Raw genomic sequence first — 12,516 nt, 5'->3', positions numbered from 1 at the left:
CCATTTCCTGGACAACAAGGTCCATTTCCTGGACAACAAGGTCCATTTCCTGGACAACAAGGTCCATTTCCTGGACAACAAGGACCATTTTCTGGACACTCAGTATCTTTTCCTGGGCAGCCAGGACAACTCCCGGGACAGCCAGTTCCTCAACCTCTTATGAGCTTATCGTATAATAAAATAATGCACAGTATTCTAATGCTAATCAACAGTTTCACGGTCCTTTTCCGTCTGGTCCTAATGGGAATAGTATGCCATCACCGCACCAATTTCCACCCCAAGCAATTAATGATAGGCTAAGGGGCCCAGGTTCTCAACAACGTGGATTTGGTAATCGTCCATTTAGACCTAATTTAAATCAAGGTCCTGATCAACTGAAATTTACTAAAAATGCCCAAAAATTTAAACAAAAAAAATTTCCAAAAGCAGCTACAAAATAACCAATCAAATCAACAGCAGCGAAACAAACAACAACCAACTGAACAGACTCAGAAAAATAAAAGATCCAGAAATAGAAATAAGTGTAATATACAAAATTCAGAAGATGGTTCCACATCCACAACGTAAGTATTAAAAATATTTACAAATAAAAAAAAAAAATTATAGTTTCTGAAAAATTATGAAGTATAGGAAGTTCGCCAATATATATATACAGTAAGACTACACATCAAAATCCAGTGTAGCATGGTTTAGTCTAATATTAAATAGTATATTTAAAAAATAGCATATGTTTTTTTTTTCAAAAGAGGAGAAGGAAAAACACTAAAAATCTCTTTATGTTGTAAAAATAGAGTAAAACTTTTCTATAAACAAATAATGTGATTTTTGTGATAAAAAATGGGAAAAATGTGTAACAGTTACAATATAATAAAAAATGATTAAACAATTTTTTTAACCATCTTACCAGCAAAAAGTTGTATTTTCTCAAGATTTTGGAACCATCAGCAGGAGATTAAAAATATTGTAATAAGTCAAAAATTAAAATGAGAATACAGTCATGACTGTTTGAATGTCAACAGTATATTCTACAGTCAAGGAGTATACTGTTGACAAGGTAAGGTGGTTAAAAAAGTCTTTTAATTATTTTTTATTACTAAAATATATCAGTGGAAACCATGTTTAAGAAATTTATAATTACTATATAATTATCACTTAATTGAAAGAAAGAACATAGTTATTGCGTAATTGATTATTACTGGTTTGATAGTTAATCGAAAACGAAATAAAATTTGATCATTCTTATAAATGGTAGAGTCTCATTACAGAATATGATTTTTTACGCAAGATATTTTAAATTAAAATCTCTTCTAGCCATATCTATGGCAAAATTTGTTTCAGCAGTATTAAAAATCTACAAGAGTAATAATAAATTTCCAAAGCCTCCACCTATATTGAGTAAAGTAACATTTACAAATAATTAAAAACAAAACTAATCTACTATTGATTATAAGCAATTTAGTAAAGACAAATTAATTTTTTGGAGTTTAAAATGACAATTGTTAATTGTGGCCAAGACATCGCAACATTTCAGGATGGCTTTTTGATGGTGAAGACTGCATAAATTGATATTATAAATGTTAATAGGTACCCAAGTTTATTGGAAAATTGAATATATTTAATGGTTTGTTAGCCCATGACATGAAAATTAATCCATAATTATGCAACATGTGAAGCCTCCAGTTTTGAGTTTTATTTTAAAATCCTTAACATTATAATTGTGTTTTAATCATAAAAGGAGTAGGAACTCCTGCAATAAATTTTGATGTAGTTAGTATTTTAAGCAGAATATTCTTTACACTGAGAGGAAGCAGAGTACAAAATTTAGAACAAAATTTTTTCAAAAGAAGAAATTTTGTTCTAGATATAATATTTGATTTTGAAAATGCTACATGAAGCATACTACATGCATTTTTTGTCTTTTCATTGCTTGGCAGGATTGTTTGGCTGAGTGCTATAATAATGACTAAATCAGATGGCCAGATGTAATGTTACAGTTATCTATACATATTTCTTAATTGCAGTTGCCATTTATTCAGCTATTCTGAATTATAGTTAATGATTTTATATAAACATTTTTGGAATTAAGAATAGGTATTGAATTTATTTAAAATAAAAAACATAAAGATAATTATTTTTTTTTATATATAAATACAGAATGATTCAGGAGGAAAGGGAAATAATTTTGAAACTGATTCTAGCTTGAAATAAGGAAAAACATACACACACACACACACACCCCACACCCCACACAGCTGACAAAGATTTTCAACTCCCAACAATACAAGTTTCAACATCAGCATAGTTTTAATTAGCGTTGAACATGTTGGGTTTTGTACCTGCAGACTACGATTTGTGGACAGCATTGATTTTCTGTTACCATTTGAAGAAAACTGCTGCAGAATCACATCGATAGCATGTTAATACTTATGGTGAGCATGCTCTTGGTAAATCACAGTGCTTTGAGTGGTTTAAAAAATTCAAAAGTGGCAATAGAGTTGACATTAGAAATGAAGAACGTGGAAGACCACCGAAAAAGTTTGAAGACAACCAGTTGCAAGCATTGTTGGACGAGGATGATGCTCAAACACAACAACAACTCATGGATCAATTAAATGTAACATGAGAAGCCGTCTTCATATGTTTGAAAGCCATGGGAAAGATCCAGAAGACGGGAAAATTCAGTTCCACATGAACTGAATGAAAGACAGCAAGAAAACCGAAAAACCACTTGTGAAATGCTGTTCGCCAGATACAAAAGAAAGTAATTTCTCCATAGAATTGTGACAGGTGATGAAAAGTGGATATATTTTGAGAATCATGTGTAAAAGATCATGGGTAACTCCAGGCGAACCATTGACATTGATTTCAAGGCCAAATTGCTATGGAAAGAAGACAGTGCTCTGTGTTTGGTAGGATCAGAAGGGTGTGATCTATTATGAGCTGCTGAAACCTGGTGAAACCGTTAATACTGAATGCTACCGACAATAAATGATCGATTTGAATCAAGCACTGCATGAAAAACGACCAGAATATCAATAAAGGCAACACAAAGTGATTTTGGGTCATGATAATGTACCATCACACATAGCAAAACCAGTCAAGGAAATGATGCGTTCAGTTGGGAAATACTTTTACATGCGGCTTACTCACCAGACTTAACTCTGTCCGACTACTATTTATTTGGATTGATGGGAAATGCACTTGCTGGCAGCGCTTCAACTCTGTCCGACTACTATTTATTTGGATTGATGGGAAATGCACTTGCTGGCAGCGCTTCACCACTTCTTATGAAAATGGCTGGATGACTGGTTTGCCTCAAAAGAGCAAACATTTTTTTGGTGTGGCATTCATAAATTGTCAGAGATGGGAGGGTAGTTAACGATGGACAATATTTCAAATAAAACATTTTCATACAATAAACGTATATTTTCTATATAAAAATTCCGATTTTATCTTTACACACCTGGTAAGCGGTAAATTGATGGTTTCTTGAACTGAAAAATTGAATAAAACAGGTCTGAAAATTGTATCTTCCATAGTTTTACAATATCCAATGTAAAACAAAAATTCACTGACAAAAAGAAGGTTTTTTTTTAGCTTTGAAATCAAAAACTTTATTAAATGATTGATAAATGCATAAATTTTATTGTCAGAACTTGTAGAGAATTTAATTCTGAGAAAATTTATGTAATAAAGTTTGTAAAAAAAAAGACCTTTATTATTAAAAACAAAATAGAAAAAAATATTAATTATTAAACAAAAAAAAACAAATTAACAGAGAAATGTTATGAATTTGTTAAAATTAAAAACACCTGTTTTTGTTACAATAAATTTAAATCTTTTAAAAATTAAAGTATTTTTAATTTACTTTAAAAAAAAATACTCACTGATTTATTCTGTATTAATTTACTATAAATGTTTGAAAATTCCACCGTTTATATCGATGCACCTTTCAACTTGTTTTCTTAAATTTTCTGTTGTCAACCTAATGATATCTTCATGTTCCTTGATGAGGGCAGCAGCGATGAAAATTTAAGCAATTAGTTCATTATATTTTTCTACTTTTTGTTTGTATATCTTGCATTTCATCCCATTGCCATGAACCATGAGTATATAAGGAAGTAAAGTCCAGTGATCTAGATGGCTAATTTACCAGCCCTTTACTTCCAGTAAACTATTTACCAGTAAATGTTTCATCTAAGAATTGTCTTACTTCATTCCTGAGATATTTTGGTACTCTTTCAAGTTGATAGTACATTTCAGTTTGTTTCACCATTGAGAAATTTTCAAGCATTGTAAGAAATTCATTATTTAAAAATTTGAGATAATTTCTCCCCATGACATGTTATAGTATGATTTTTAATTTTTTTGAAATTCATAACATTTTTCTGTTAATTTTTGTTCTCTTTTGTTCTTAATAATAAAAATTGATTTTTTTTTGTATTTCATAGAATTTATTTGTATCGATTTTCCCAGAATTAAATTCTCTAGAAGGTAATAAAATTTACCTTGCAAATATTATATACTATATAATAATAATATTATATACTATATATATATATTATTTAATTGTTATTAAATAATAATTTTTATTTGATAATAAAATTTATGCATTTATTAGTCATTTAACAGAGTTATTGTACTTCAAACCTTAAAAAACATGTTTTTTGTTACAAATTTTTTCTATTTTACATTGTATGTATTTCATGAAAATTAGGAGCAATACAGTTCTGAGATTCGTTATTCAATTTTTCAGGTTAAAAACTTTAGAGACCATCAATTTACCCTTTTATATAGTGCCTTAAAACTTTCAGTATGATCTCATTTCACCGGGGAACTGAAATCCTGGTGAAATTTTTCGCTATCCATAACTCTATAACAAAATATTTTCAAAATATGTTTGTATGAACTTTTATCTTTATTTCAAGCTCTAGAATTAGTTCACTAATTATTTTACTTTCCTCTTGAATCAGCCTGTAGTACAGAGTAATAATAATTATAATGCACTATTTATTATACTGTTTGCAATGAGAAATAGAAAATAAGGGAATTACAGTGAGTAGTTTAAATATTTTTTAATAATTTTATGTTTTATTTTTTATATCATGTAAACAATTTTTACATGGAGTTAAAGTTTAAATTAATTATGAGAATTTTTTCCTGTGAAATTTATATAACTACAGTATGATTAATAATGAAAATTAGCAAAATAAGAAGATATTTTGTAATGAAATATCTATTTATATGAGAGCAAAATATTTTATTTTATATAATCTCTTTGATTTTTATTTTCTTGAAATTACTTTTTAAAATTAATTTCATTCAGCTTTAATCTATTACAACTTTGTATACTTTGCATAGGTTGTTGAGAATCATCATACCTGTTGTATGATCAGAACAATGGCATTTGTATACAAATTAAATTTAATCTTTTATTTCATTGATTGTTCCTTTTTTTATCAAATACTTTTTTTAAAAAATAAATAACCTCTTTAAAATTCTAAATAAAGAAAAAAGTATGAAAAAAAAACATTTGCTGGGAAAGTTACATATTATGACAGTGGCTTTAGATAATGCAAAATACTTAATCAGAACAGCTCTATTTATTTATTGAATCATGAGTAAAAATAAAACTTGTCTCTTGGATTGTCATCTGAATCCTCATAGATTTCCACAAGAAGCACAATTTAGAATAAGTTTCTGTTTATGCTTCTGCAATCCCACTATATTAAACATCGCATTTTGGATTGCATTATACACATTTTGTACACAGATATTTTGAATTGTTTTCATTGATAAAGTTCCGACTCTATTTACTGATGAATATGGAACTATATTTCTCCATATACATTTTGTCTCTCGCTACATAATTTCATTTTTTTTACTCAAAAAAAATCATTTTTATTTCTTTTGTTAATCCTATTTTCAATGAAATTGTCTACAAAATTCTTTTTGAGCTGACCGATTGGATTTTTATTATAAACATTTATATACTACAACATGCTCGTAAATTGTTTATGTCTCAACTAGTGAGCATATTTTGAACTTCCACACTTCAGTGCATTCAGTAACCTAATTGCCTTTTAGTACATAGTTATAAAGGAATGAAAATCTTACACTTGTAGTACCACATCTGTTTACTTTATGATTTGTATGATGAATTGTAAAAAAAAATATATTTTTACTGATGCTTAACTAATTTTTATTATATGATCTAAGATTTCTTTTTTTGTCAATTCTTAAAAAGTCTGCAGAATTAACTTTTTGTTAGTATAAAACACCTATTTGTATTTAACCAAATTAAATAATTTTGTTTGAAAGTATTGCTAGTAAAGATCACATGCTAATTGATTTTAAAGTATTTTAAATATTATGCAATATTTTTACATTAGTAACAGTTTCTTAATTTGTTGCTTTATACTGTATGCAACAGTCGATCTAATATTGGCTATATACTGTAAAAAAACCTTTATATACATATAAAACACCTCAGGTATTAGAGTTGGTAATGAAAGTAATGATATTGTATGTACAGCAGGTAGTAAAGGTTTAATGTAGTGAAGGTTTTACGTTTAGGAATGATTTTGATGAACTTACCTTGCTGATGTGCTAAAATAAGTTTAGCTCATTGAATAAAATGTTGGAAAGCCATTAGCCTGATGTGAGATGCTTGTTATTTTGAGTGACTTGTATATGTCAGTTCACTTAGAATTTTTTTTATGGCATTTAATATTCTATTACCTTTTTTTGATTTTAATCTACTTTATACAGTTTCTGTTTATGACTTTGTGATATGCAGAGTAAGATTTGTACTTGATTTCTTTAATTAATATTATAATTATGTCCTGTTTATCATTGCTTGCCAAAAAGTGGATGGATGAAATGAGATAAATATCTTCCAATAAGTCTGAATTATTTGAAACATAAAATATTGTCAGTAAGTATGTATGTATATGTATATTTTTTCTTTAACAATTCGTTAATAATGTAATTTTTTGCTGTGCCAATATATAATTCATGTATGACTAACTAGAAATTTAAAAATTGGTCTGTAGAATGCACCAACCTGCTTGACTTAGAAAGTGTTAAATTGCAATTATATATTTCTCTTCATTTGTGTTCATAAAGCACCATTAAAAATTCATTTGGAATGATCGTTGTTGGATGATTGACATGATTATGTAAGTATAGCAGGGTGTATAGAAAAGTGTGGCAGATATAGAAATCTAAACTACTATTTATCCATATACACCATGTGCACCCAGGTTTGGAAAGTTAAAAAAAAAATATTGTTACATTTTTGTATTTTATCAACAAAATCACCATAGAAGATTGTGAATGTATACATTGTTTGTTATTTGCATGTCAGTAAATCTGTTTACACTGTAAATATTTAATTAAAAGTATAGAAATTGTAGAGGTTTTATCTTAATTACAGTCATCATTGCTTGAGTTTCTGTCATCTGTACAATTGCAATTATCTTCGTAATCATTAACCAAAAGTATGTGCATACATTTCTTGAACAATTTTTAATGAAATCATCTGGAATTTCTGACCAAAATATAATCATAGCATTAATTTATTTTCATTCATCCCTTTACTTGTGCTTGTATGACAATATTGGGTAGAAGATTTTCACATTTCAGTAGATGTTTTCATATCTGAATATTCTGTACCTACACTTCAATTGTTGTCAATAGCATTTCAAAAGTCACCTGTGTCTGGTTTGCATTCTCAGTTTGATCTAGGAAATTATTGTTATTTTTTCATAAGTTTATGACATTCCTTGAAATTGTCAGTTTATCTTCATATACTTCTGGTAGCTGCTGAGCTATTGTTGACCTTCAAATAGAAAAACTGAGGAAAGAAATTGATGAATCCCACTTTAAGACTAACTTTACATTCATCCCTACCCATATTTAATTCATTAGTGATTTCCTGGGCTTTCATCTGACAGATTATTGTAGAAATCACTTATTGAAACTGGTGTATATTCCATGTACAAATCTTTCTTCTATTTCCAGGTATTTAGTTTTTTTTTTACATTGAAATGTTATTGTGATCGAGAACACATGATGGATGTGTTGTGGTGGAGGACCCAAGTCTTGTCTTTTAAAATTTCAATTCTTGTTTTTTCTGTTGTACATTTTTGTACTTTTATAGTATTCTTGATTGAATATCTGCCCCGTAGAGGCAAATTTATGGTACACAATACCCTTAAAATTGAAGAATACATTGTCTTCATATTTGATTGACTTTATCACACTTTTTTCAGTCGTGCTGAACTTGGACATTTCCACGGTAATGATTGTGCATTTGTTTCTGGGTCATACCCATAAACCTATGATTTGTTGCCTGTAATTATTACCTTATTTAAAAAATGTGGGCCAGTTTTGGCTTGATTAATTCTTGGGACACTTCAAGTCAGTATTGTTTGTGCTGTTCTAACAATAATTTTGGAATGAATTTCACAGATATTCTATGCATGTTCAAATCTTTACTTAAAATTGACTGAACCGCTTAGAAATCTAAATTCAGTCATTCATTTTATCTGGATGAAGGTTTACAGCCAAAACAAATAAGTTAGTATTAGAATTATATTTAAGGATTGTTTAATATATTTTAAGTTTAATGGTTACATCATCATGTGAAACATTAAGATACATGTACAGGCTATTTTTGCAACCGTCATTTCTGTTGGACATGGGTTTATACAGTATTGTGCAGAATTAACATTGTTATTTACACAAACTTGCCAAAAGCTGTTGTTATATCTTAGATTCGTTTATTGAATACATGTTTAAAATGTTATAAATAACAAAAAAAATTATATTTTAACTTATATAATAAATATATTACAAAAGAATATAGTGACCAGAAAACATTTTTATGCTTTTTATTGTATTGAATTTATTTTTTTGACTTCATCAAATGGACTTACCTATTTCGGGTAGTCTGGGAATGAATTATTTGATTCTTATGTCAGAAAGATTCTTGCATCTTCTATTACTGCACACTGTGCCTAAAATTTCAATTTTTTTCATTGATATTCATGTGGTGTGATCTGGGTTGTTTAAAGACCAAGTGAAAGTTTTCCATTTATTTTTTATCACAGTTAGAATCGATATTTATGGTATCTCCTCAAGGCAACAGAAAGTCAATAAGAAACTTTCCCCAGAAAAAAATTTCTATGTTAATGTTAAAATTTTGAAGTTATTTTTACATTAACTTTTGATTATTCTCTTGTGTTATAATATATCCCAGAAAGCTGTCATCAAAGAATATTTGTGCTCTAGCCGGTTTTTCTTGTACATTATGTAAATTTTCCATTAGCCTTAGGTTTTGATAGTAATTCTTCAATACTTCTGTACATCGTTCATGGAATTCATTAATGGTTGAGTGTCTGTTAGAATTAAAAAAATTGTTTTCGAGTCCTTTGAAATTAATCTCTATTTAGGACACTACTTTTTCACATTGACTATTTATTTTTCCCTTGTTGTAAATAAGAAAAAAAGGTAAGGAATGACTGAATTATTCACATAGAAAAAGGATTGGAAGTGATGTGGTGATTTTTATTGAATTGAAAGTACCATATTGTTGCAAATTAAATGTAGTTCACTTAAACTCCATGTAGATAATCTGGTCAGACCCAGCAGTGTTGCAAACTGAAAAAAAAATAATTGCCATTTAATTTTTATTAACCTTATATTTTATTTTCTGAATACAGTCATAGCAATCATGGTTTAACATTTTAGTTGCACATTTATTTCATTTATATATATATATAACTAAAACCCTCTAAACATTTTTTTTTTCTAAAAAGTTTTAGTCAGGACATACCTGACTAAATTTCAATATTCCCAATATTGTGAATTAATAGGATTAAATTATATTATTTTTTAAACAAGTTTTTTTTGTAATTTCTGGTATGGCATGCAAACTATTTTATGTATTCAAACGTAGATTAAATGTATCATATTGTTTAGTTAAAACTATTTAATTGGAATTTATGTAACAAGTTTGAATTATTGTTTCAGAGACAAACAATCTCGTAGTACTGAAGCTGTTAATTCTGTGAACTTCACTGCGACAGAGTTAAAAAATGTTAAACATGCACTTAATACAAAGAAGTAAGTTATAATTTATTATATATATGTTTAAAATGTTAATATTATTCTTAAAATAGCTATCTCTGTGAAGAGGTCTTTTTAAAAAAAATGCTTGTGTTCTCAGTCTAAAAAAAGTACTAGTAAAATGTTTAATTTTTTGCCATTTTTTAGCTTTTTCCATAAAAATATTTATAAATGATTGATGATAGTTTTAATTAATTATTGAACTTGTGGTGTCAAAATATATTTATTGTGTAAAAAATAAATTGTCAGGATAATTCAATAAAATTAACAAAATATTTAAGCTTTGTATAAAGGGCACTAGGGAAGTTTTGCAATACAATTAAAATAATTAATCAAAATAATTTCCATTACACATTAAACACTCTCTATTCTTTAAAACCAGTCTTCAAAGAAACCCTGCTATGTTTTGTCAGAGATCTGGGCATACTCAACTCCCAAGCTCTAAGGAGGTCATCACTGCTTGTAAAATGCCTCCCTTTCAGTCTGTTCTTTACTTGGGGGAACAGTGTGGTCACATGAAGCGAGGTCAGGACTATGGGGAGGGTGTTCTATTTCAGTGCTGGCCAAATACTTAGAACAAACTTTAGAGCAGTGTGCTGGGAAGCTTTATTGTGGTGAAGAAATTATTTGTGCGTCCTTTATTTCTGGTACAGCTTCTTGAGCGTTTCAATAAAATTAGGCAGGCACGAAGGCATCTTTCTGTATAACCCACTGGGTTGGTCTAATTGTGAATTTGTCTTCACAAATCAGCTGATTTTGAAGTCGAGAGTTCCAACATTCAAATCCTAATAAAGACAGTTACTTTTATACGAATTTGAATACTAGATCGTGGATACTGGTGTTTTTTGGTGGTTGGGTTTCAATTAACCACACATCTTGGAGAAATGGTCGACCTGATATTGTACAAGACTACACTCCTACATATAATCCTCATTCATCCTCTGAAGTAATACCTGACAGTGATTCCCGGAGGCTAAACAGGAAGAAAGAAGAGAGGCATCCTTCGGTATACCACTTTCTGTAACTAACTTCTGAATTTCCAATGCAACTCCCTCTAAAACTCTCTTTCCTTTTTTCTCCATTTTCTTTTTCACAGATCTGAATTTGTGGACAGCCACTGATATCTCCTCACCTTCGAACACACATACTTGGTTTTCATCTTTGGTCAGGATGTCATAATACTGCAGCTACTTTTTGTCACTTGTCACGCTACTATTGAGATAGGGAGATTAACAATTTCATACTTCTACAGCATTTCACAGCACTATGAAACACGACTAGCCTTCTGATCATTGGTCAAGTTATCTGATTACCGAAAAGGTACAAAGCTTGACATGAAGGTGATTTTGCAGAATAGTACGGACTGCTGGTGTAGCAATGCTGAAGGACAAGTATGCTTGGTGGTAGGTCATGCCTGTCTGCCTCAAGCATTTTTCGTACTGCAGCAATGTTTCCCTTAATCACAGATGAATATGTTTGATCTGACTTTAAAGCGTCCTCAAGAGCAAAATCATCACCTCTTTCATTGATGTCATTCAAAATATGGTTACACGATGAGAAAAATCCTGTCTAAGTACAGGAGTCATTTCTTTTAAACTTGTTCGATATTCAGTTTTCGACCACGACGACATTACTACCTCTTTAAACTAACTGACTGAGTCAGTGAGTAGAATGGCTACAGTACAGGTTCGTGACCTGTCTAAACACGCACTAACTTGTAACCGCCTGTGATGATCTGTAAAGTCTATTGCAAAACATTCCTAGTGCCCTTTATAATTCATATAAATTATTCCTGGCTGTTAAAATGGTTACCAGAAATAGAGACTGAAAATCAAAAAGTATCTTTAGGCTTTATCTTAAATTGACTAATATTCAATGTGAAATCTATCCCTGCATTTATAACAAAATATCATGATTTAACCCTTTCAATCCTACATTTACAATATTTAGTAAAAAAATTTTTGACGTAAATTTCAAATTAATGAAATTTTAACAAAACTCATTTTAAATGAGTTTTAAGATACTTAAAATTTATTTTTCATCACCGGCTGTCAAAATACTTTGATGGTTACAATTGTGTATATCAGGTCTCTGTAGCAACCCACCGGGTTGGTCTAGTGGTTAACGCGTCTTTCCAATTCAGCTGATTTGGAAGTGGAGTTACAGCGTTCAATTCCTAGTAAAGCCAGGTATTTTTACACGGATTTGAATACTAGATCGTGGATACCGGTGTTCTTTGGTGGTTGGGTTTCAATTAACCACACATCTCAGGAATGGTTGAACTGAGAATGTACAAGACTACACTTCATTTACACTCATACATATCATCCTCATTCATCCTCTGAAGAATCATCTAAATGGTAGTTACCGGAGGCTAAACAA

The 12,516-nt window shown here is 29.7% G+C and overlaps 1 protein-coding gene across 2 annotated transcripts in view; it reads left to right on the top strand.

The window, feature by feature from the left end:
* The first annotated feature begins 390 nt into the window (after positions 1 to 390).
* Positions 391 to 12,516, top strand: part of LOC142325577 (uncharacterized) — a 28,060-nt gene continuing 15,934 nt past the window's right edge. For both annotated transcript variants that reach the window (XM_075367488.1, XM_075367487.1), the window contains exons 1-2: positions 391 to 563; positions 10,039 to 10,131. In XM_075367488.1, coding sequence (XP_075223603.1) covers positions 391 to 563; positions 10,039 to 10,131 — 266 coding nt within the window. The remainder of the gene's footprint in view (positions 564 to 10,038; positions 10,132 to 12,516) is intronic.

This window comes from Lycorma delicatula, chromosome 5 (genome assembly GCF_047948215.1).
Source record: "Lycorma delicatula isolate Av1 chromosome 5, ASM4794821v1, whole genome shotgun sequence".
In the NCBI taxonomy this organism is placed as follows: Eukaryota; Metazoa; Arthropoda; class Insecta; order Hemiptera; family Fulgoridae; genus Lycorma; species Lycorma delicatula.
Note: the sequence above shows the minus strand (reverse complement) of the source record. Positions and strands in the feature narration are given on the sequence as shown.